Source organism: Vulpes vulpes, chromosome 14 (genome assembly GCF_048418805.1).
Source record: "Vulpes vulpes isolate BD-2025 chromosome 14, VulVul3, whole genome shotgun sequence".
In the NCBI taxonomy this organism is placed as follows: domain Eukaryota; kingdom Metazoa; phylum Chordata; class Mammalia; order Carnivora; family Canidae; genus Vulpes; species Vulpes vulpes.
The window spans coordinates 28316841-28343398 of record NC_132793.1 but is presented as its reverse complement, the minus strand read 5'-3'; the positions used below and the strand labels follow the sequence as shown (position 1 = coordinate 28343398).

Genomic DNA, 26558 nt, shown 5'->3' with positions numbered 1-26558 from the left:
AGATTGCTGCCTCACAGCTATGTTACTGCATCATAGATGCTTCCCTTATATCACATGAGGGGTGGGTATTTTTTTTCTACAGATCAGAGGCTCATTTTCCCCAGCACACTCATTTGCACAGAGCAGGGTCCTCTGGCCTCCACAATGTCAGCTCCTGCTTCTGAACCCAGCCCCCCTCTCTACCTGCTGCTGGCTCTGCTATTGGGACTCACAGGTGAGCATTGCCTTGGGGGAGACTCCCCTTTCCCTGACTCCTCAATCTTTCCCTGCCCGTGGACATTGAAGGCATCCAGGTAAGTACAGATATGCTACCTAGGTCTGCCAAAGAACGCCAAGGACTGGGTATCATCTGAGAGCATGACATCAGGGATCTGAGCATTTCCTCTATGAATCTATCACCCTAGCTGGTTACCAGAGGTGTCCAAACAGTTGATGCTTCAATTGGTCACAATGACAATGTGTGTGTTCATTGACCTAATCCTCACAACGCCCTGCCTGGTAGCTCAGACTGTCCTGATTGCAGATGGGGAACCTGAGGCAGGGAGAGCAGCAGGCCCAATATCACTTACTTAAGTCAGAGTGGCCCAGCTGGGATTCATGTCCAGGCCACCCCGCTCCACAGATCATTCTGTTAACCATGTTATGCTCCTTCTTTCTCAGTGGAGGCTAATTGCAGAAACATCAGAAAACACAGAGAGACAAACAGAAAAACAGCCGTCACATATCACACTCAGGGGTCTCTAGAGTTCCAATTCTGCTCTGTGAACTCAGAAACTTTTATTAATAATGTGCTGGATGTTTCCTATGTGTTAAATTTTTTTTTAAATTTATTTATGATAGTCACAGAGAGAGAGAGAGAGAGGCGCAGAGACATAGGCAGAGGGAGAAGCAGGCTCCATGCACCGGGAGCCCGACGTGGGATTCGATCCCGGGTCTCCAGGATCGCGCCCTGGGCCAAAGGCAGGCGCTAAACCGCTGCACCACCCAGGGATCCCTGTGTTAAATTTTTTACTGAAGTTTAACACGTTTTAAAATTTCATTTATTCTTCAAAATGAACTCTATAGTAACATGCTAGGGTAAACATTATATATATGTGGGAATGCACTTGTATGTGTGTGTGTGTGTGTGTGTGTGTGTGCAGTTGTGTACATGTATAGGTGGGTGTGAAAAAGCTGCATACACAAACTTGCTCATGCACATGGAATTTTTTCTTTCCTTTTTAAATTTAAAATCAAAATATAACATAGTGTATTGTTAGTTGAAGAGGTACAGGTTAATGATTCATCAGTTGCATATAACACCTCATGCTCATCACATCACGTGCTCTCCTTAATGCCTATGACCCCATCCTCCCAACCCCTCTCCAGCAACCCTCAGTTTGCTTCCTAGGGTTAAGGGTCTCTTGTGGTTTCTCTCTCTCCCTCTGATTTTGTCTTATATTATTTTTCCTTCCCTTCCCCTATGATCCTCTGTTGTTACTTAAATTCCACATATGAGTTAGGTCATATGATAATTGTCTTTCTCTGATTGACTAATTTCACTTAACATAATACCTTCTTGTTCAACCCACATCATTGCAAATGGCAAGATTTCAGTTCTTTGATGGCTGAGTAATATTCCACTGTATATATACCCCATATCTTCCTTATCCATTCATCCGTCCATGGACATCTGGGCTCTTTCCATAGTTTGACTATTGTGGACATTGTGCTATGAACTTTGGGGGACAGGTGCCCCTTCAAATCACTATGTCTGTATCCTTTGGATAAATACCTAATAGTGTAATTGCTGGGTTGTAGGGTTGCTCTATTTTCAACTTCTTGAAGAACCTCCATACTGTTTCCCAGAGTGGCTGCACCAGCTTGCATTCTCACTAACAGTATAAGAGGGTTCCCCTTTCTCTGCATCCCTGCCAACACCTTTCATTTCTTGACTTGTTAATTTTAGCCATTCTGACTGCCATGAGGTGGTACGTCATTGTGGTTTTGATTTGCACTTCCTTGATGTGGAGTACTGCTGAGCATTTTTTCATATGTCTGTTGGCCATTTGTTTGTCTTCTTTGGAGAAATGTCTGTTCATGTCTTCTGCCCATTTCTTGACTGGATTATTTGTTTTTTGGCTGTTGAGTTTGATAAGTTCTTTATAGATTTTGGATACTACACCTTTATCTGATAAGGCATTTAAAAATATCTTCTCCCATTCTGTAAGCTGTCTTTGATTTTTATTAAGTGTTTCGTTTGCTGTGCATAAGCTTTTTATCTTGAGGAAGTCCCAGTAGTTCATTTTTGCTTTTGTTTCCCTTGCCTTTGGAGGTGTGTCTAGCAAGAAACTGCTGCAACCAAGGTCAAAGAGATTGCTGCCTGTATTCTCCTCTAGGATTTGGATGGATTCCTGCCCACATTAGGTCTTTCATCCATTTTGAGTTTTTTCTTCTTCTGTATGTGTAAGAAAATGGTCTAGTTTAATTCTTCAGTATGTGGCTGTCCAATTTTCTAACACAATTTGCTGAAAAGAATTTTTTCCATTGGATATTCTTTTCTGTCAATAGTTAAAAGATTCAAATATCAAAGATTAGTTGACCATAGAGTTGAGGGTCCACTTGTGGGATCTCTCTTCAGTTCTATTCATGTATGTGTCTATTTTTCTGCCAGTACCATACTGTCTTACTGATCACAACTTTGTAATACAGCTTGAAGTTCAAAATTGTGATACCACCAGCTTTGGTTTTCTTTTTTCAACATTCCTTTGGCTTTTCAGGGTCTTTTCTAATTCCATACAAATTTTAGCACTATTTGTTCCAGCTCTGTGAAAAATTCTGATGATATTTTGATAAGGATTGCATTGAATATGTAGATTGCTTTGGGTAGCAGATATTTTAACAATATTGGTTCTTCCCATCCGTGAGCACAGGAAATTTTTCCAATTTTTTGTGTCTTCCTCAATTTCTTTTATAAGTGTTCTATAGTTTTCAGAGTACAGATCCTTTACCTCTTTGGTTAGGTTTATTCCTAGGTATCTTATAGCTTTTGTTGCAACTGTAAGTGGGATCAACTCCTGAATTTTTCTTTCTTCTGTCTCATTGTTATGTACAGAAATGCAACTGACTTGTGTGCCTTGATTTTATTTCCTGCTGCTTGCTGAATCCTACATGAGTTCCAGCAGCTTTTGGGTGAAGTCTTTTGGGTTCTCCACATAGAGTATCATGGCATCTGCCAAGAGTGAAATTAGATTCTTTACCGATTTGGATGCCTCATATTTCTTTTTGTTGTCTGAATGCTGAGGCAGGACTTCCAATACTATGTGGGACATCAGTGGTGGAAGAGGACATCCCTGTGGTGTTCCTGTCCTTCTGGGAAGAGTTCTCACTTTTTCCCCCATTGAGGGTGATACAGGAGTGGGCTTTTCACGTATGGCTTTCACAAAATTGAGGTATGTCCCCTCAATCCCTACACTGCAGACAGTTTTAATCAGGAAAGGATACAGTATTTTGTCAAATGCTTTTTCTGCATCTATTGAGAGGATCATATGGTTCTTGTCCTTTCTTTTTCCAAAAAACTTCATTTATTTATTTGAGGAAGAGAGAAGAAGCAGAGGGAGTGGCAGAGAGAGAGGGAGAAGCAGGCTCCCCGCTGAGCAGGGAGCCTGACATAGTCTCCATCTCAGGACCCCAAGGTTATGACCTAAGCTTAAGACAGACACTAAACCAACTGAGCCACCCAGGTGCTCCAGTTCTTGTCCTTTCTTTTGTTAATATGGTGAGTCACATTGATTGACTTGCAGATGTTGAACCACCCTAGCAGCTCTGGAATAAATCCCACTTGGTCAGGATGAATAATCCTTTTAATGTACTGTTGGATCCTATTAGTATCTTGGTGAGAAGTTTGGCATCCCTGTTCATCAGGGATTACTGGTCTGTAATTCTCCTTTTTGGTTGGGGTCTTTGTCTGGTTTGGAATCAAGGTAATGCTGGCCTCATAGAACGAGTTTGGAGGTTTTCCTTCCATTTCTATTTTTTTAAACGGTTTCAGGAGAATAGCTATTAAATCTTCTCTAAATATTTTGTAGAATTCTGCTGGGAGGCCATCGGGTCTTGAACTCTTGATTGTTTGGGAGATTTTTAATAACTGCTATAATTTCTTTCCTGGTTATGAGTCTGTTCAATTTTTCTATTTCTTCCTGTTTCAGTTTTGATAGTTTACATGTTTCTAGGAATGCGTCCATTTCTTCCAGATTGCCTGATTTGCTGGCATAAAATTGCTCATAATATATTCTTATAATTGTTTGTATCTCTTTAGTGTGGGCTGTGATCTCTCCCCTTTCATATGATTTTCGATATCTGGTTGCTTTCTCGTTTCTTTTTGGTAAGTTTGGCCAGGAGTTTATCAATCCTATGAATTCTTTCATGAAATCATGTCCTAGTTTCATTGATCTGTTCTGTTCTTTTGGTTTCTATTTCATTGAGTTCTGCTCTAATCTTTATTAATTCTCTTCTCCTGCTGGGCTTAGGTTTTCTTTGCTGTTCTTTTTCTGGCTCCTTTAGATGTAAGGTTGTGTTGTGTATTTGAGACTTTCTTTTTCATGATTTTGTTTATTTATTTTTGAGAGACACAGAGAGCGAGAGCGAGAGAGAGAGAGAGAGAGAGAGAGGCAGAGACACAGGCAGAAGGAGAAGCAGGCTCCATGCAGGGAGCATGACGTGGGACTCGATCCCAGGTGTTCAGGATCAGGCCCCGGGCTGAAGGCAGCACTAAACTGCTGGGCCACCTGGGCTGCCCCTGTATTTGAGACTTCAATGTTTCTTCAGAAAGGTCTGTAATACTATATACACCCACTTAAGACCATCTTTGCTGCATCCCAATGATTCTGAACTCTTGTGTTTTCATTTTCATTTGTTTCCTTGAATAAAAAAAAATTATTCTGTAATTTCCTTGTGGACCCATTCATTCTTTAGTAGGAGGCCCTTTAACCTCCATGTATTTGTGTTCCTTCCAAATTTTCTCTTGTGATTTAATTCAAGTTTTAAAGCATTGTGGTCTGAAAATATGCATAGGATGATCCCAATCTTTTGGTACCAGTTGAGACGTGATTGTGACTCATTATGTGATGATTTCTGGAGAATGTTCCATGTGTACTCGAGAAAAATGTGCATTCTGTTGATTTAGGAGGAAATGCTCTGAATACATCTGTAAAGTCCACCTGGTCTGTCATTCAAAGCCCTTGTTTTCTTGTTGACCTTCTGCTTAGATGATTTGTCTACTGCAATGAGTGTGGTGTTAAAGTTCCCTAGTATTATTATATTATCATCGATGTGTTTCCTTAATTTTGTTATTAACTGGTTTATATAATTAGCTGCTCCCACATAGAGGCATAATATTACAATCTTCTTGTTGGGCAGACCGTTTAATTGTCATATAGTGTCCTGCATCATCTCTTATTACACTCTTTGTTTTAAAATCTAGCTTCTCTGGTATAAGGATTGGCACCCTATCTTTCTATTGATGTGCATTAGCATGATAAATGGTCCTCCACCCTGTCAATTTCAATCTGGAGGTGTCCTTGGGTCTAAAATGAGTCTCTTGCAGACACAATATCAATGGGTCTTGCTTTTCATCCAATATGACACCCTGTGCCTTTTGATTGGGGTTTTTAGCCCATTTACATTCACAGTAATCATTGAAAGATAGGAATTGAATTCCATTGTATTACCTGTAAAGTCCCTGTTTTTATAGATTGTCTATGTTCCTTTCTAGTCTATGTTACTTTTGGGCTCTCTCTTTGCTCCAAGGCTCCTATTTAATAGTTCTTGCAGTACTGGTTTAGTGTTCACAAGTTCCTTTAGTTTCTGTTTGTCCTAGAATTTCTTTATCACTCCTTCTATTTTGATTGACAGCCTTGCTGGGTAAAGTATTCCTGGCTGCATATTTTTCTCATTGAGCATCTTGAATATATCATGCCTGTCTTTCTGTCCTGCCAGTTCTCTATGGACAGCTCTGCAGCTAGCCTTATGTTTCTACCCTTGTAGGCTCCAGACTTCTTGTTCTGAGCTGCTTTCAGGGTTTTCTCTTGGTCTCTGAGATTTGCAAGTTTCACTATTATATGTTGAGGTGTTGACATATTTTTATTGATTTAGAAAAGGAGTTCCCTGTGCCTCCTAGACTTGTATGCCTGTTTCCTTCTCCAGATTAGGTAAGTTCTCAACTATGATTTGTTCAATTAAATCTGCATCTCTCTCTCCATATCTGTCTCTGTTGTGTCTCTCTCCTCCACCGCTGCAGCCCTAGTATTCTAGTATTATTTTGCTTTATGCTTTCACTGATCACCCTTTGTGATTCCATAGCTTTTCACTTTTTCACACTGCCTTTTTCTCTCTTTCACAGTTGCCTTTTGCCTTCTATATTACTAATTTTCTTTTGCTTCATTTATCCTAACACTAAGAGCCTCCATTTTTGACCACATCTCAGTGATAGCTTTTTTTATTTCAGCCTAATTATATTTTAGTTCTTTTATCTCTCCAGTAAGACATTCTCAGCAGAGAACATTTCTTTTCTAGCCAAGCTTATATCTTTATACTCATTGTTCTGAATTCTAGTGCTGACATCCTACTTATATCCATGTTGCTTTAATCCCTAGCAGTCCGTACTGCCTCTCTATTGGAATGAACAAATCATCCAGAAAGAATAGAAGAAAGAGAGAGAAAATAAAAAAATAGCAACCACACCAGAAAAATACAAACAAAACAAATCGAAGGACTATAGAAACAAAAGAAAGAGAGAGAACACTCTGTGTTCACCCAGCCTGTTACCGAGTGTTTTTATCTCAGGACACAACACTGTTTGGAGTCTCTAAATTTTAGGAGATGCTCTGGCATGCACCCACGTGGTTCCTCCTGGAGAGGGAACAGGGTCTCCTGGGGTTTTTCAGTTTCCTGGGCCCCTGCTTAGAGAGTGGTCACCGACCATGCCACCGTTCATGGTTTATGGCAACACCTAGCTGAAAAGCCCACTCTGAGCATGCTGATGCAACAGGCTTCCCCACTCCAATGCCTGGGAACTCTGCTGCCTTCCCTGTTATTGCTGTGATCCTGGGGATCCTGACGTCCCAGTCCCACCTGGGGTTCAGCCCCACTTGGCCACTTGAGCCTTTCAGGCAGGAATGTCTCCCACTGTAACAGACTTTTAAAAGTTCCAAATTTTTACTCCACTGCTATATCTCGTTCTGGTGTCTGCCTTACAGATGCTTCCTCCCTCTGTGGTTTATCTTCTGATATATCGCCCTGTACTCACACCTCTGCACCTCCTACCTTGCAAAAGCGGTCACTATTCTATTTGTAGAATTGCAGCAATTCAGTTCTGAGATCTCCAGTTGATTTCACATGTGTTCAGATTGATTTGATAACTATGTAGATGAATTCCAGGAACCAACAAAATTAGGGTCCCCTCTCCTTCTGTCATCCTACTTCTGTAGAGGTCCACACATGGGATTTTTGGAAAACATTTTGCTTTTGCTTTTTCATAACATGTCCAGTCTCCATAAAATGAACACTGAACAGATATTTGGATCCTTGTCTCTCAGCTACTCACTCTCTTTTGAATTCTCTAAACCTATTGCTCACCCTCCACTAAGTTCTTAAGTAAAGCAAGTTTCTCTCTTGACAAAATGACTAGAACTTTGTGCATTACTACTCTGGATATCCCCTTCATGTAGGATCTGGGTGGGAAGAGGGGAAAGAAGGATAAAACATTGTGGAGATTACTGCCTGTATGATCTGCATCTCTAATTAAATCTTATCTTCATCCCAATCCCAATTATCTGATGTTGGGTGATGCCTCCATGTCAGGGAATCTCATGAGGAATAAGTGTCCAATTTCTTGAATACTCACCATGTACCACACACAGCTAGAAATACCTACATCTCTTATGTCATGTTATCTTAGTATCCAAGCTAGACATTCTTGTCACTTCTACCTTAAAGATAAGAAGAGGAGGCAGGAAAAGGTCCAAATCCCTCAATGGTACATGGGAGGGGTATGAGTGATTTTAGGAAATCTGATGCTAAATCTCATGGGCCTAGGCAAGGATCTTCTCAAACCCTACAGCCCCACTGCCATCCCATGAGATTCCTGTAGATCTGCCAAACAGTGTAGGAAGGGTGGAGTGTGGAGAAAAGCATTTGTGGTTTGCTTCTCTCAGACTCTTCTGTTTCCTGGGTATATGCAAATAGTTGTTTCTCCCAAGCCATGCATGTGGGAAACTCAGATTCTGATGTAAATTCCTGAGAAATTCTCCAATGAAGATAGACCTCAGGGTCTCAGAACATGGTCACATTACACTATTCACACATTGCACAAATGTTTACTATACACATACTAGGCAACAAGGAGTATGACATGAACATAGGGCACACTGGTGAATAGAAGAGACAAAGTAGTAGCACTCATGGAATGTATGTCATAATGGAGGAAAGGACAGGAAACAATAGACATAACAAATCAGAAATAACGTTGCATTCAGCAACTTTTGAGTATTAAGGGAAAAAAAACATGACAGAACATCTGGATAAGACAATGAGAGAATGAATCTTCATGGTGGGATGTATTTACACAGGTGCCTGAGTGGCCATCGTGAGAAGGGAGATAGGAGCATCGATTATAAGAAGGTGAGCCATGATTTTCTGGGGAAGAGCCTTGCTGAACAGTATGGGAACAGCATGAGGGTAGAATCCTCTGGCTCTGTTCAGGACTTGGGCATTGACTCTGACCGAAATGGTTGCCATTACAAGGTTTGAAAGAATAAGTGACACGATCCCATATGAGTTTTAAATTATTCTAGTATTTGATGTAGAATGACCACCTTGGGGCATAGACAGAAGCAACTAGAGCATTCAAGAGCTCATTGTGTTCATGCAAACGAGGAAAAGTCTTGAGCAAGCTAGCAGCCAAGAGAAAGGGGAAAGAGGTCAGATAGTGGGTCCATGCAGAAGGAGAGGTCAGGATTTCCTGATATGTAGGATTTGGGGTGGGAAAGAAAGGTTCCAAGGCCTTGGGACTTGAGCGTCTGGGAAATGTGCAAGAATGTGGAGGCAATTGAGGAGTTCAGTTTGGGAAATATTAACTGTGATAGGTTGATTTCTATCTAAGGAAAATGTCAAGAGGCTGGTTGGGCACACAAATCTGGAGTCAGGAGCAAGGCCTGGGCTAGAGGTAGAAATGTGAACTTTAAAGATACAAAATGACAGATTTTCACCTTTCACTGGGTCCTCTTGACCCTCGCAATCTTCTTCCCTTTGTCCTCCAATATTCTCTCCATTTTACCATCCAACACACATTCCTATTTCTTCCCCTTTTTATCTTAGCAGTTCAGTTTCCAGATCCCCATCTTCTTCTCTAGACTTACAAACCACACCACCTGATATTCTTGCCACGCATGCAACCTGCCTGTAACAGCATGTGCCCTCCTGAGGAGACATGTTTGCTTGCAAACTGCTAAGTGCATGGGTTTTACCAGTTCGCACTCTGCAAGGGTGAATGACAATGTTCTCGCTGAGGAGTAACTAAGAAATAGAAAAGAACCCTGGGTGTATGTGTGGTGCCACAGCGCACAGCAGCTGCTCCTCTGATGTATGTCTCTGCCTGGTTTTTAGGACACTTCAAGGAAGAAGGAGTGATTTTGTATTTCTTTTTTTTTTTTTTTTTTTTTTAATTTATGTATGATAGTCACAGAGAGAGAGAGAGAGGCAGAGACACAGGCAGAGGGAGAAGCAGGCTCCATGCACCGGGAGCCCGATGTGGGATTCGATCCCGGGTCTCCAGGATCGCGCCCTGGGCCAAAGGCAGGCGCCAAACCGCTGCGCCACCCAGGGATCCCCTGATTTTGTATTTCTTGATGTCTCCAGAGACTGGCTGGTCACTGAGACCGGAAATCCACCTGCAAAGTCTTGCAGCTGCAATTAAAGGACGCCTGAGGGTGACTCATGTCCCTTCAACACATAGTTCATTGTCCAGATACAGCCAGTCTCCCAGAATTCTTTTCAGAACATGAGTTTGAAGCCTGCTGTTTCCCCTGCTTTGTGGCTCCCATGGTTCTACCGCCCCCTTGATGGGCAGGTTTCTCAAATCTCCCTGCCTTTGGAACAATATCTTTTCTCTTTTCCCACCAACCATTTATTTCCAATACAAAGCTTTACATGGGGTGATTATCTTCTGTGAGCATACAATTCTTACTGTGCTAAAAGACATGTAACATAAAATCTACTGTTTCAGCCATTCTTAAGGATTCAACTCAGTGGCTTAAGTGCATTCACAATACTGTGAAAGCAGCACCACTGTACATTTCAGCAACTCTTTCAACATCCCTAGCAGACACTCCCCATCCATTGGACAAGAATTCCTCATTCCTTCTTCGGCTACAACTATTGGTAAGCTCTGTCCTACTTTTTTGTACGTATGAATTTGTCTTTTCTCAATACTTCATGTCACTGGAATCATATATCTGTCCTTTTGTTTATGGCTTATCACTTACAATAGTATTTTTTAGGTTTACCCATAGAGTATATCCGAATGTCATTGTTTATTAAGGCTGAGTGATATTCCATTGAATATATCTACATTAACATTTTGTTTATCCTTCATCACTTGATGGAAATGAATTTTTTCTACTAACCTTCAATTATTGAGAATAATGCTGGGTGAACATTGATGTCCTGACTACATACTTATAATTTAGTGGATATTTACCTAAGAGTTGAATTGTTTGGTCATATGGTAAATTATATATTTTAAATTTGAAGAACACCATTGTTTCTACTGTGGCTGCACCATTTTATATTCCTACCAATGATGTACAAGAGTTTCAATTTCCCCACAACTTAGTCAACCTTTATTTTCTGATTTCTTATTGTATTGTATTGTTTTGTTTTTGATAAAAGCCAGCCATTCTAAGGAATGAAGAGATATCTCACTGTGGTTTTGATTTTCATTTTTCCAATGACTGGTGATGTTCAGCATCTTGTCAAATGGTGCTTTCTCACCATTTGAATACCTTCTTTGGAGAAATGTCTATTCTAGTCTTTGCTTCATTTTTTAACTGGGCATTTTGTTATTTGGTTTTTCAGTTATAGGAGTTCTTTATAATGCTAGTTATTAATCCATTGTGAGAAATATGCTTTGCACCATTGAGTTAACTTTCTCCTATTCTGTGAGTTGTTTTGTCACTTTTGATATTGTCCTCTGCTGTACAAAAGCTTTTAATTTTGGTAAAGTCCAACTCATATATTTTTTATTTTCTTACGTGTGCTTTTGGGGTCATGCCCTAGAAATCACTGTCCAATCCAATATCATGAGTTTTGCCTATAGTTTTTCCTCAGATGTTTATGGTTTTAGCTATTACACTTAAGCCTCTTCAACCAATTTGAGTTCATTTTTCTATGTAGAGCAAGGTATGCGTTCAACTTTATTCTTCACATTTAGATATCTTGTTTTCCTAGTACCTTATGTTGAAAAGGCTGTTCCTTCCTCTATTGAATAGTCTTGGCACTCTTGTTGAAAATCATTGGACCTTATATGTGAGGGTTTGTTAGGGTCTCTATTATATTCCATTGTTGTATATCTGTATTCTATTCTCAGTATCACAGTACCATGATGATTACAGCTTGTAATAGATTTTCAAATAAAGAAGTGTGAGTTCCCCAACTATGTTCTTTTCCAGGATTGTTTGGTGATTTGGCATCCCTTGAGATGAATTTTAGAAGGGGGATTTTCTGTTTTGCCAAAAAAAAAAAAAATGTCATGGCGATTTTGATAGTGATAGTGTTTGAATCTCAAGATTGCTTTAGGTAATCCTGATGAAGTCTTCCAATCCACCAATGCAGGATGTTTTTCATTTTTCAGTGTTTTGTGTCCATGCAAAAATTTACTTCTAAGTATTTTGTATTTTTTGATGTTAGTATAAGTGGAATTGTTTGCTGAATTACCTTTTTGAGTTGCTCATCACTAGCATATAGAACGCTCCTGGTTCGTGACTATTGATTTTGTATAACACAAATGAGCTGAATCAATTATTAAGTCTAACAGTTTATGTTTATGTGAGGAATCTTTAGGATTCTACTCATGAAATCAGGTCATGTACAAAAGACATAGTTTTACTTATTCCTCTACAGTTTAAGTGCTATTTACTTATTTTTCTTGCCTAATTGCATTTCTGGAACCTCCAGTATTGTGTTGATACAAGTGGTGAAAGTAGGCATCTTTGCCATGTTCCATGTTCTTAGAGAAAACCTTTCAGACTTTCCCATGAAGAACGATGTCAGCTATTGTTTGCATGTATTACTTTATCGTTTTATGTAAGTTTCCATCTATTGCTAGTTTCCTTGTTTTTATCATGAAAAATCCTTAATTTTGTTGACTGATTTTTCTGCATCAAATGAGATATCATGTTCATATATTCTTAATTCTGAAATTTGGTCTATTACACTATCTGATTTTCATGTGTGAATCATCCTTGTATTCCACGAGGAATTTCACTTGGTCATTTTGTATCATTCTTTTAATATGGTGTTGAGCTGGTGTTGCTGATGCTTTGTTGAACATTGTTCCATCAATATTCAGACAAGATATTGGTGTGCAGTTGTCTTGTAGCTCCTTTGTTGGCTTTGCTATCAGCATAATGCTGCCCTAGGATGAGTCTCAGAAACTAGAAATGACTTAGGAGATTTTTTTCCTCTTAAATTTTTTGGAATAGTTTGAAGAGGATTAGTGTTAGTTTTGTGTTTGTTTGGTTTTTAATTTTTGGAAAGCGTCTCTCATGAAGCTATATGGTCCTGGGCTTTTCTTTGTTGGGAGATTTTTGATTATCAATTCAGTCCCTTTACTAGTGATATCCTATTCAGAAGTTCTATGTGTTCATGATTCAGTCATAGTAAGTTGAGGGTGTCTCAAAATTTGTCCATTTAATCTAGGATATCTGGTTAATTGGTGTACAATGTTTGAGATATTCTTTTAGCATCCCCTTTATTTCTATACAATGGTTAGTAATATATTCCTCTTATTTCTGACTTTAGGTAGTGAAATCATTTCTCTTTTCTTTGTAGTCAATCTAGTTCAAATTTGTCAACTCTGTTGGTCATTCTGAAAAGGTACTCGAGTTTGTTGATTTTCCCTCTTGTTTTTCTATGCACAGTTTTTAAATCTCTAGTCTTCTTTACTTCCTTCATTGTGCTGGCTTTGGGTTTATTTTTCACTTCTTTTTCTAATGTCTTACAATGATAGTTGTTAATAGATTTGTGATCTTGCCTCTCTCTAAATCTAAGCGTTACACCGATAAATTTTGGCTGGCACTGCTCAGACCATAGGTTTGGGCATGTTGTGTTTCCATTTTCTCTTTTTTCTTTTTTGTGTGTGTTTCTATTTACATTTATCTCAAGATGTCCTCTAAATCCTCTGTGATTCCTACCTCACCCTTTTGCTTATTAAGAGTGTGTTGTTTCATTTCAATAGATTTGAGAATATTGATTTCCTCTTCTGTTACTGATTTCTAGTTTTATTTTACAAAGAGCTTCTTCAGTTCCCTGCTTGAATAGTCCTTCTAGTGAGTTGCCTGCTCACTCAGCCTGTGTGATGACGGCCCATACAAAAGGTTTCCTATCTAACTGGTTTCTGTAATAGTCAGGGAGACATGTGGTCAACATGGCTTTGCACAGAGGTCCGTATCCTAATACCCAGAACCTGTGAACAGTATTCTCTAACACAGCCAAGGAGATTTTGCAGAAGTGGTTATGAATCTTGATGTGAGATTATTTTAGATGATCAAAATGGCCCCGACATAGTCACAAGAGTCCTTGTAAGAAGGAGGCAGGAAAGCCAAAGTTAGAAAAGGAGAAGTGGGAATAGAGGCAAGAATTTGATATGTTAAGAATATGGGAACTATGAGTAAAGGAATGTGGACAGCTTCTAGAATTTGGAAAAGCAAGGAAGAGATCTCCGGAAGAAAGGCATCATGACTGACTCTTGGTGTTAGCCCAACAACACTAATTTTGGATTCCTGATCCCAGAATTTTAAGATACTACATTTATACAGTTTTCAGGCACTAAATGTTTAATAATTTGTTACAACAGCATTTGGAAACTAATATAATGTGATTTCAGTATGTGAAAAAAATCCCAGAGATTTAAAACGCTGTGTTACTTCTCATTTAAACTACCTGTTCCTTGTGTATTGGAAGCTCTGCCATCACTGTCACTCAAGTATCCAGACAAAGGAAGGGACCTCAGCATGGGATTTCCATGTGAAAGAGGAAAGTTGGTCCACAGAGGTTCTTGAAGTTAAATGCACAGCCCTGAAATACATGTTCCCTTCAGCTCACACACAGTGGTCTAAGGAAGTCTCCTGGTCCTGCTGAATGCAAGGGATCAGAAAGTACAAACTTTCATGAGGCTGGAAAGTGGACACCCAGAGACTTTTGGTGAAGTATGATGCTTCCAGAGTGCTGAGGCACTCAGACCTAGTGTGCCACACCACTGTGTCTCTCTGTGCCTTAGTTTCCTCATTTCGGATAGGGTCTCACCTTATAAGCTCATTTTGAGGGCTGCATGCATGTACATGCAACATGCTGAGTCACGTCCCACTCACGGGGTGCACTCAGTCAATGAGCTGTTGTGGATCAACCCTTGACGAAACGTGCAGGATCACATAAGGATGGATAAATGACTTCTTTGTTTCCCCTCCAGGTGTGGCAGGTGAGGCAGAGCTGCAGGTGATCCAGCCTGAGAAGTCAGTGTCTGTCGCAGCTGGAGAGACAGCCACTCTGCACTGCACCCTGACCTCCCTGATCCCCGTTGGGAGGGTTGAGTGGTTCAGGGGGACAGGGCCAGGCCGGGAGTTGATCTTCCATTTCAAAGGAGGCCACTTCCCCCGAGTAACAAATGTTTCAGACTCTACAAAGAGGAACAACATGGACTTTTCCATCCGCATCAGTAATATCACCCCAGCAGATGCGGGAACCTACTATTGTGTGAAGTTCCAGAAAGGAAACCCCTATGTGGAGTTGAAGTCTGGACCAGGCACCCTGCTCACCGTGAGTGGTGGGTATGGCATGACATCCTTCTTCCCCTGGTTATGACAAGTCAATAAGAATGCCCTCCATTGTCTAGGCAACAGCTAAGCATCAGGTGTTGTAGTGGGGGCCCCTGATTTCAGCCACTTCCACAGATCAGAGAAGTTGAGGCCTAGAGATGTTATGCTATTTGCTCAAAGTGCCCGGTGGGAAAATAGTGGGAAAATCTAGAATCCCAGGCTGAAGGCTCCACAGCTCTTACCTTTTCCAATCCTGACCAGCCCTCTGGTTTCAGGGATAAGGGAATGAAAGTCTGAGTGACTTTCCCAGTCATGAGGTCTCACCTCAACCCTGGCTCCAGAGAGCACTCCCCTCAATGTATCACTGTTCTCTTTACTCAGCACTTATTGAGCACCTGCTGTGTGCAGGCTCTGCTCTGGGTGCTGGGGAAGCGGCAGGGAACAAAACAGGCAAGAGCTTCTCTCTCATGAAGCTTAAGTTCCTTTCCCTTCCAGTGAGAATAAATGCTCCTTTGGCAGAGAAGTGGGTCAATGTCTTTCTTTCAGCTTCAGAAAACTCACAACGAGAAGAGGCACCGGCTCAATGTTTTCTCTGACAGCCCTCATTGGAAATGATGCCAGTGTTAGGGCATTTGTTGTGAGGGTGTAAAGAAAGCTTCATGCAATTCGAGTTCTAAATTACAAAATAGTGACTTAATCTCCCCACAGCCCCTGGACAAAGACAGGGAAGGTAGCCTTATCCTGATGGTGCAAGTATTACTGAACTTCCCAGTGGCACATCCCCTGAGAACGACTGGGGGGCATCTTCTGGAGGGTGTTTTAGGTCCCTTGAGCAAGACTTCATATTCTAGACTCAGTTCTTGGGACCCCACGTCTTCCCTCTGTTGCTGAGGCGCCAGTAGGTCTTGGTACCCAGAAGGACCCTCCCCCATAGTTGCTTACAGTGTAGAAACTCAGAGGGAAAGGAGGATGGTGTCACTGTCGGGCTGGAGAAGGTGGGACACTTGCTCAGTTGTGGACAAGAAGCCTGGAGGCCACAGGAAGTCCCTAGGGACGCAGTAAGGGGTCAGAGTAACCTCTTTGTACCTGGATGAAAATAGTTTGGTTCCTTGGTGAGGTATAGACAGAGACTATCCAGGGGGGTTCTCTCACAAAGTTGTCTTCATTTTTACAGATAAGGAGATCATAGGGAAAAATTTCCAAAGCCAAGCTCTGCACAGGGGCCAGCAGCTCCATTTACTAGGGTTTGAGGAGAATATTCACAGGGGGATTCAACGTTATAATGAGGTTGACTTAATTGTAGGTCACTTTCTGATTCATCTGCTCCTTTCATCTGCATTTCTGTGTTAAATTCCAAACCACTGCATCATTGCCTCACTTGCCCCTCACTGCAACCCCAGGGAAAGAAATGCCTGCTGTCCCATTAAACAGATGGGGGAGCCGCACTGTGCCATGTCCACACCTCTGGTCAGCCAGCCAGCCTGGTTCTGGCTTCCATGGGGTCCTGCTCCACTCCTGCTTCCCCTGTAAGGAAGCTGCACAGGCTCTCTGAGGTTTCCAGGGAGGCAGCGAGGAACCCTGGATACCAAGAGTGAGAGCCATCAGAAATGTCCTTCCTGTTCCCAGATTGCTGGATGTCACCTGGCAGAGAGAGAAGGCACTGTGAACTCAGGGCTTGGACTGCACCTTGGCCCTGGGCCCATCTCAGTTCAGCTCTGGAAACTCCTTCCTCCTCTGTGTGATGAGGAGATGACACTGCTCTCCTCACACTATCAGGAGGGCTGAGTCTTCCCCACAGTGTCACACGTATGGTTAGTGCTGATGACCACAGTCATGCTTACTGTTCATTGATGCTCCTCTTGTAGCCAAACCCTCTACCCCTGTGGTGTCCGGCCCCATGGCCAGGTCCACGCCTCAGCAGACAGTGAGCTTCACCTGCAAGTCGCATGGCTTCTCCCCCAGAAACATCACCCTGAGATGGTTCAAAAACGGGAATGAACTGACAGCCTCTCAGACCACTGTGTACCCAGAGGAAGACAACGCTTCCTACAGCATCTCTAGCACAACCAAGCTGGTGCTGGCCCCGGAGGATGTTCACTCCCAGGTCATCTGCGAGGTGGCCCACGTGACCCTGCAGGGGGGCCCTCCGTTTCGTGGGACTCTCAACTTGTCTGAGACCCTTCGAGGTAGACGCCCCTCACCCTCAGCCCAAGCCAGGTTCTGGCCCCCAAGCCTAGGAGCCTGGCGCTCCCCCACTCTGCTCCAGGCCTTCCATTGCCTGGAGTCTGACTCCTGACAGACCCTCCCAGTCACCCTACACCTGGATGTACAGTCACCTCCCCGGTTTCCATGGCAGCTGCCTGGTGAACACCGACCACCTGCCAAGCACTGTGCTAGGCAGTCTGATTTGCTTTACCATAGCGCTTCCAATTATTGAGCACCTGCTGTAATCCAAGCCACCGCGTGCTTGGTGATTTCATTTGTTTTGCTACAGTTACTCTATCCCAACTTCCTGCCTGTGTGTCTTGATTTCACTCATTCTTGCCTTAATAGGAACTATGGGTCCTTGAGCTCCTACTGTGTGCTGGCACTGTACTTAGGGGTTTCACATATGCGAAGACTGTCCTCAGTATTTGAGGACCTGCTGCATGCCTGGAAGAGTTCTGGGTGATTCCCTTGCTGTGTGGTGGGAGCTAAGTTTTCAGCCCCTCCCCTGTGATCTGTTTGTTCCATAAGGTCAGAGCTTCTGCTCTGTGCTGTTTCAGTTCCGCCCACCTTGGAGGTTTCCCAGCACCCCATGGTAGGGGACCAGGTGAATGTCACTTGCCAAGTGGAGAAGTTCTACCCTCAGCGCCTACAGCTGACCTGGTTGGAGAATGGAAACGTGTCCCGAACAGAAACTCCCTCAGTGGCCTCCAACCTCCTAGAGAACAAGGATGGGACCTTTAACTGGACAAGCTGGCTCCTGGTGAATTCATCCACCCACAGGGAAGATGTGGTGTTCACCTGCCAGGTGCAGCATGACGGGCAGCCTGCAGTCACCAAAAACCATATCCTTGTGGCCTCTGCCCACCAGAAGGACCAGGAAATACATAAAACCCAAGGTGAGGTCTCAGTGGGCCCTTTTATTCACATTTGTTGGCCTAAAATGTCCCTACCTCGCTGTATTAGGTTCCTATTACTGCTATAATAATTAGCAAGTGAATAGTGGCTTAAACACAAATTTATTTCGTCCATTTCTAGAGATGGGATGGCAGGGCTGTGTTCTTTCAGGGGACTCTGGGGGAGAGCGGGCGTCCTTGCTGTTCCAGCTTCTAGAGGCAGCCACACTCTTCGGCAGAGGGCCCCACACACTCTGACCTCTGCTGTGGTCGTCATGCATCTTGCTCCCATTCTTTTGCCTCCTTCTTTCACTTGTAAGGGTCTCTGTGATTAAGTTGGCTCGGCTCAGGTACTCCAAGATAAATCCACGCAAAACCCTAACTAATTACTACACAGTCTTTCTTCCCATTTAAGGTACCAATTGTTCCCAATCTAGGGGTTCTGGGCTAGCCCTCTTATGTCAAGCATACTTGGAAACCCCCTCTGTGTCCTGATCTGCAGGACACATTTCCAATATTTTCCTACTTTTAGCTGTATTGTATATGGGAGTGGCATTTCTAAATACCTCTCAGGCTCCTTGGCTAGCTACCCTTGTCTGTTGCACTTGCCCTTTCCTGAGCAAGTGAGCATGAGAGGGCAACATGTAAAGAGTAGTGCATTTGGATTTGGTGGCTTTTCCTTTTTTGCTCCCAGAGATTTTGCAGTTTGGGCATTGTTCTCCAAGGACTACTGAGAGCCAATTTTCCATAGGATATAGTGTCCTTTTGTTGTGTTTTCTTTGGGTTCAGAGTCTGTGTTTGGAGATGAGTAGCCAAGCTGCTACTTTGTCCTCAGCAGACACAAGTGTCCTGAGGGCTTTGAATGCCTTGGCCCCGAAGTCCTTATCCCACATCTCCGTATCAATCTCCCATATTTCCCCCAACACGTTCCCTGTTCTGGCACAGCAGGTGCCCTGTAGCTGTAGACTTCAATCCTCTTTGTAGCACTCTTTGATGCTCTTAGGATTATGTTGAACCCAATTATGTCCTCAGCTTTTCTTCCCTTTGCCTGTAGGAGGTGAGAGTCTACACTGTTGCCCAGAAGTTCTGACTTTCCCAAGAACCTTTCATGTGTGATCAGTCGGGCTTGGCTTTCTTTTGTTTTAGTTTTTTCATCAGCTTTCTCTTTGCATTGTCCTTTTCCAAAGAGTTGATGCCCAGTAACATCCACCCAGTCCCATAGTTCTCATAATTACCAACTCATTTCCAGAATTCCAGGGCACTCCCCTCCTATGCTTACACACTCTGGGGTCACCACAGTGAGGTTCCAGCAGTGACAATAGCAGAGCAAACTGGTACCTACCTTACTCTACCTCCTACCAGGACTGGCGCCCTCTTGGCCAGCCAGTTGATAGAGATCCTGGTCCAAATGTGCACTTTAGAGCTGGCTTTCCAGACCCCTCCCAGACAAGATCCACATGTCTTGTGTCCTGGGAAGCAAACTCCAAGATGCTATGAGAAGGGGTAAAGCTCACTCTGAAATGCTGCCCAATCCATATGTGTGAGAGAGGGAAGGAGGCAGGACTGGCAAAGGGAGATGTTGAACACAATATAGCACAGCAAGACGGGGAGCTCAGAGAGAGCTGGCAATCTGGATGCTCTTTGTGAGTTGTTTTAACTGGAGTGAAGAGGCTAGTGTCCACTTAGCCTCCACTTCTTCAGTCCTCTACTTCAGGCTGCCTGCTAGAAGCAGGTGCAAAAGTGGGCAATGCAGCTCTTTCTACTGAGAGAACACTAGGTCGGGACCCAGTTGTGACCTACCATCCTCCAGCACCCCAAGGGCAAATATGATGTGCTCTCAGCAGCTTCCTTTTTTCTATTTTTTAAAAATTTTATTTATTTACTCATGAGACACACACACACACCCACACACAGAGGCAGAGACACAGGCAGAGGGAGAAGCGAACAAGCAAAAACCAGTCATTGTGAAAAGGCAAATATAAAGTTGTGCTTCCTGACCCAAGCTCTATGTCCACAGAAACATAGCAGCTGGTGTAGGTACAGGGGTCCAGGTGGGCTGGATGGTGTTTAAATGCCCTCCTAAGCATTAGACTCCATTTCCTTCCCTCCCCAGGAGGTTTCAAGAGATCAGGCCACCTTGAGGCCTCCCTCAGCACATGAGAACCTGAGGTCATCAAGCCCCACACATGGAGCAAAGCAGGGCAGCCTTCACCTTGTTCATATGACACTTGCCCTCACTCTACTCAAGGCTGGGCTGACATTTGTTCTTATTACCCTGGTATTGAACTTGTCCTGGCCCAGGGACAAGGTCTCAGAGTTATCCCATGAGACACCAATGAGGGAATGCCTGGGATTTCTCACTTTTCGGTGACCCTCCTTCAACTATGAGCTTATTCCCTCTTCAGAAAGAGGATATATGACCTGACTAGGTTATATAAGGACTAGGACTAGTCCTTATATAAGGACTAGGTTAGTAAACCACACTTACAGGTTACTGAGCCCCATTCTCTCCACTCCTTCCCTCAAGAAGGACACCTGTGTAGCCTGAGAAAGGTGAGCAAGATAAGGAACTTCTTACTCTGAATTCTGCTTCAACTTGAGTGCAAGGGTGATTCACGACTATCAGAGTGTTGATGCGGCCCAGTTGACCCAGATGGAATAATTGGAGGCCCCACAGAATGGACTCCAAGGTGCCCCTTCTTCTGCTTTTTCAAAATCTTATTTATTTACTCATGAGAGACACACAGAGAGGCAGAGACATAGGCAGAGGGAGAAGCAGGCTCCCTGCAGGGAAGCTGTTGCAAGACTCGATCCCAGGACCCTGGGATCATGCCCTGAGCCAAAGGCGGATGCTCAAACACTGAGCCACCCAGGTGCCCCCCCCCAGGGTGCTCCTTAATATGGTGCCTTATATCCCTTCATTTCCAGACCCAGAGCTGTCTGCTCCACTGCTGACAACCCTCCTCCTGAGCCCAAAGCTGCTGCTGCTGATCACTGTCTCTGTCATCTATGCCCACAGGAAGCAAGGACCTAACTGTAAGTTTGGGTCAAGTAAGGCAGTCAAGGTCAGTCCCAGTAGGATCCAGGTGGAAGAGGGGCAGCCCACAGAGGCACAGAGGGTCAGCACCCATCTGGAGTAAAGAGCAGGTGACACACTTCCCTTGATGCCCTCAGAAATCTCAGGGACCCTCCAGGAGGTACCCAATACCAGGGAGTGTGGGGGGAGGCTGTAGTTGGCGGTTGAGGTTCAAGGCCATCAAGAGTGTGCACAGAGTCCTAGAGGTTCTGGGAAGGGAGTGGGCAGAGGGCCTGAGTGAGGGGCAGCTTGTGCAAGGAATCCTTTGGAGACCGTCCCTGATTGTCAAGCATGGGCTTCTAAGGATACAAGGAGTCTGCGTCTAGGAGAAGCTTATAGGTACCAGATAGTTGCTCTGAGGAGGGCTCCTGGCTGACCCTCTGTGGGACAGACTGGATGGGATGGGGAATGGGGGTCAGAACCTGGGGGAGAGCCTGAGGTGGCAGTGTCCTATATCAGGGGCTGCCTGACCTCCCACAACAGGTGCCCCAGGAGGAAAAGAGCACCAAGGACATAGCAGACACGTGGGGAACATTTCTGGAATGATGAGCAGATAATTAAATGTGGACATGGATCCCACACCTCCTTCCTCCTCCACTGCCACATGCCACCATCAGTGTCTGCTGCCTCCTTCCTTCCCTGAGAGGCCCAGCCTAAGAGAAGGAACAACTAGACGCTTCCACAATTCTGCTCCATATGCATTGCTTCCCCCAGAGGCCAGCCTACCCACAGATCTTGCGGCTCCTTCTCACAGTCCTTCTGCCCTCAGCACTGGGTCTTCATCCCTGGGCCTGACCAGGATCCAGGGAACTTGCTCCGGGGACTTATGTAAGGACATATGTCTGGAATATGAGGAAGAGTTCACATCTACACATATCAGGCATCTCAACCATCTCCTGGGGACTGTGGCCATGAACTACACAGTCATGTCCATACTCTCAGGAGTTATTCCTGCCAAGCCCCAGATTTCCCAGCCTTGGTGAGGTTCCCCATTGCGTCGTGAATAGAAATGAATTCCATCCTGGTCTGATGAAGAGAAATGATTCTCCTTCTTCTCCCTCCATGTCCTACTCCTCAATCCCAGAGAGAAAATTCCCTCCTCCCAGTGATGGAAAGGTTAGCTCTTCTGTCACCTTCAACCTTCCCAACCCCACTGCTCATGTACACCAGCTGGCAGTCCAGGAGGCCGGAGCCATCCTTGATATCCTTTCATTATATACCACATTCAATTCTGCCTTTGGAATTCTAAGTCCCATAGCAGGATGGTAAATGATAAACAATCTACTCCCAGAGAGGAAAAGAAACCTGATTTGTAGTGCTCATGGACATCTGTGCTGTCAACACTCCGACGTGGCCAACGACAAGCTGCCAGCATTTTCACAATTAGCTCACAAAACTCTCAGGAGTGAGTGTAAGCCTCCTCCCACACACCAGTGAGCTCTACCCAGAGTCTGCACACTGTTCACTCCCAGGGCTGCTTGCTCCCTGATCCTGGCCACCAGCATCTGTTCCTGGACCATTGCTTCCTCTCTAGCAGGCCCCCTAGTTTCAGCCACAGTGATTCCATAAAAATGGAGTCAAAGTATATGTCTCCTCTGTTTCCTCCCCCTAAGGATCTGCATGACCGTCTCTCCCTCTTTCAAGTTCTGCTGACATGTCACTTTATTTCAAGCCCCTTACATAAACCACCCTTATAAAATATCAATTCCTTCCTCTTGCTCTGTGTTCTGATAGGTCATAGCTGAATTGAATTGTTTCCCCAGAACTTATGGTCAGCGGACATGATAAATGGAGGCCAGTGCTCATTTTGTAGGAGATTGCGGGACAGAAGCAATCACTGTTTGGCTGTAACATGCAACGTTAACTCAGTAATTAACGGGCAAAATAATGATTCTTCTGTGACCTTCACAAATGTTTTTCAAAACATAGAAAAACTCTTTAGCTATCTATTGTGAAAGTTATAGGGAAATTAAAAAACAATAAAACTATCGTTTACTTGATATACGTCATTTGAAACATTGGCAACACTGAAAAGGCTTGTGTTTTATTTTTTGTAAAGACCTATCAAGAGTAGTTTGCACAGTGCTTGCATTCTTCTGACCTCACACTTGACAATATAGAGTCAGCATCTGACTTATCTCACTCTGTTCTCAATTGGGATCAGCTTCCAACATTCCAACTCTTGCACTTTCTTTTTATTTTTTTAAATTGTTTTTCAACTCTTGCACTTTCAATGTTGTGAAATCTTTACAGTATTAATTTAATTATTTGCCGGTGTCACTTCCTTGGGACATTTTCACACATTGCCCCCTGCTTCAACCACCACTCTCCTGTTTCACGGGGTAAGTTTGCCTTCATTCTGTTCCTTAGGCTGCATATCCACACACTGGGGACCAGCATCCCTGTCACCATTCCCATGGTAGCTAGGCCTTCATGAGCTCCACTCACATTCAACGTGAACTTCACCTGCAGCCTCACCTCTTCTTGTTTCTCCATTGTACTCTCAGCTTTGTGCCAATTGCCTTTTGTCATTTTTTCCACCTTTATGCGATGTCGCTGTGGTTCATTGCTGAGAGAACAGAGGACAACACAACAGCCTGTGCTGCTGTGTGTGGTAAAATAAGTAACAGGGTCACAGAGATGAACCACTACAGTCTTTGAAAGATGTGATGCTTACTTATCGTGATGAGCATTTGCTAGTTACATAGAGATTTGTTGCCTGAGGAAGAACCAGCAGTAGAGTTTGTACTTCATGCCATTGCTCATGGTAAATTCCTTGTGGCCAATAAAAGTTGAAATGTGTGTTTGGGGACTAAGTGTTTTTTTTTTTAAGATTTTATTTATTTATTCATGAAAGACACAAAGGAGAGAGAGAGGCAGAGATACAGGCAGAGGGAGAAGCAGGCTCCATGCAGGTACCCCGATGTGGAACTTCTTCCGGGGACTCCAGGATCACGCCCTGGGCCAAAGGCAGGCACTAAACCACTGAGCCACCCAGGGATTCCCGGGACTAATGTTCTTTAACTGACTTGTCCAACTGACATTCGTGCACTTCAGCACCATGCAGTATGAGAACTTCCTGTGTGTTTTTGTCTCTTCCTCAAATAGGATGTCAACTCTGACAGAGAAGGGACCATACCTGTGTCCTTGGTTCCCAGAACAATGATGGCCATATGTTAAGCCATCATTTTTTTTTAATTTTTATTTATTTGTGATTGTCACAGAGAGCGAGAGAGAGAGAGAGAGGCAGAGACATAGGCAGAGGGAGAAGCAGGCTCCATGCAGCGGGAGCCCGATGTGGGATTCGATCCCGGGTCTCCAGGATCGCGCCCTGGGCCACAGGCAGACGCCAAACCGCTGCGCCACCCAGGGATTCCAGGCCATCACATTTTTTAAAAACATATTGGTGAACACTTCATGGAAGATATCAGTGTTTACTAGATGTCAGATTATAAAATAATATTTCACTTCATTCAATCATCTGGTACATGTACCTAAAACCTTTTCATTAAATACTACTCCCTCTTCTTTGTGTTGAAAAATTCTACCAGAACATCATATCCACCAGAAATAAGCAAGTGGATTTCCAAAAAAACACAACAATAGCCCACTGATTGGAGTACGTCAAATGAGTACAGGAACCTCCTGGAAGAGCTCCCGATGGCCAAAGTGCAACAGTTTGAGCAACAAATAAGTAAAGTAGTATATCCGGTTCTGCTATGGTCTGAATGTTTGAGTCCTCACAAAATTCAAGTGTTAGAATATTCAAGCTCACATGCTGCTGTCAGAAGGTGGGGCCTCTGGATAGTAAGTAGGTCATGAGGATCCCTCCTCATGAGTGGTATTAGCCCTTTTAAAAAGGACCCCATGGGGTGCCTGGGTGGCTCAGAGGTTGAGCATCTGCCTTTGGCTCAGGTCCTGATCCCAGGTCCTGGGATCGAGTCCCACATTGGAATCCTAATAAGGAGCATCTTCTCCTTCTGCCTTGTCTCTGCCCCTTTCTGTGTCTGTCATGAGTAAATAAATAAAATCTTTTATAAATACATAGATAAATAAATAAATACATAAATAAATAAATAAGACCCCAGCCCCTTCAGCCATGTGAGGACAAAATGAAAAACCTACAGACCCTCTCCCAAGTAGGCTGACTCCCTGATCTCAGGTTCCAGCCTCCACAAGAGTGAGCAGGAACTTTCTTTTGTTATAAGCCACCTAGTCTGGAATATTTTGTTATAGCTTCCTCCAAGACCGATTACAGTCCCACATATAAAATAAATATCTTTAAGCCCAAATTGGTATAAATTAATAATTGAGTAAATAGATAAGTTGAAGAGAAGAAATAATGTCCTGTGCAGAAAAGTCCCAGATGATTTACATAGATACTTTACCCTAAGGACAGGAAGCCTAACTGCCCACTCCAGAACGGTGGGCTGGTTGTGGTGACTCTTCTAAAAAGGACAGCATGGAAAAGTGGAAAAAGGAGTAACTACACAGAGGACACTTGACAATTAGATTTCAGCCACATGATCATGAGTTCACCAACAGCCACGAGCCATGGCCACAGTGTGCACCCTGGATATAAGGTCATGAAAGCAGCACTTTTCCTCTGTGACCTTCCTCCCCAAACCCGTCACCCCAGTCTGCCTATGAGGGAAGCATCTGACAAATTGCAGAGAGACATTCCATGAGATACCTGAGCAGAACTGCTCAAACTGTCAGGCCATCACCAACAAGGAAAGGCAGATAAGCTGTCAGAGCTGAGAGCAATCGAAAGAAAAAAGACAAGAAAATGTCATGTGGTAACCTGCATGGAATTCTGAAAGACAAAAGGACAGTGGGGTAAAAACTAAATAAATGTTTGCTGGGCTGAGTATCTGTGTCTCCCCAAAGTTCAAATGTTGAATTCTAAAATCCAGTGTGATGGGATTTGAAAGTGAGATCATTGATGGGTGTTGAGGTCATGAGGATGGAGTCCTCACGAAGGGGATCATTGCCCTTATGAAAAGAGGCCAGGCAACCAGCTTGCCCCATCCACCAGGTGAGAATACAAGTAATCGGCAGTCTACGACCACAAAGAAGGTTCTGATCACAGCCCAACCATCCGGGCACCCTGATCTCAGACTTCCAGCCTCCAGGTCTGTGAGAAATAAGTTCCTGCTGTTTCAAGGCGTCCGGTTTATGGTGCAATGTTATAGCAGCCCAAGCTAAGAAAAATCTGAATAAACTATGCCCTTTGGTTAATAGTAATGTACCAATTTTTCTTTCACTAATTATCACAGGTGCAACATATTTCCATTAGATGCTAATAAGAGG

General features: G+C 43.5%; 1 protein-coding gene across 1 annotated transcript; it reads left to right on the top strand.

Annotated features, from left to right (window-relative positions):
- Nucleotides 1–24047, top strand: LOC140595376 (signal-regulatory protein beta-1-like). The gene is made up of 6 exons (XM_072736208.1): nt 1–214; nt 14723–15076; nt 16934–17254; nt 17834–18172; nt 21098–21205; nt 21729–24047. Exons 1-6 carry the CDS (start codon nt 37–39, stop codon nt 21800–21802), a joined length of 1374 nt encoding a protein of 457 aa, XP_072592309.1. The 5' UTR covers nt 1–36; the 3' UTR covers nt 21803–24047.
- The last annotated feature ends 2511 nt before the right edge of the window (nt 24048–26558 follow it).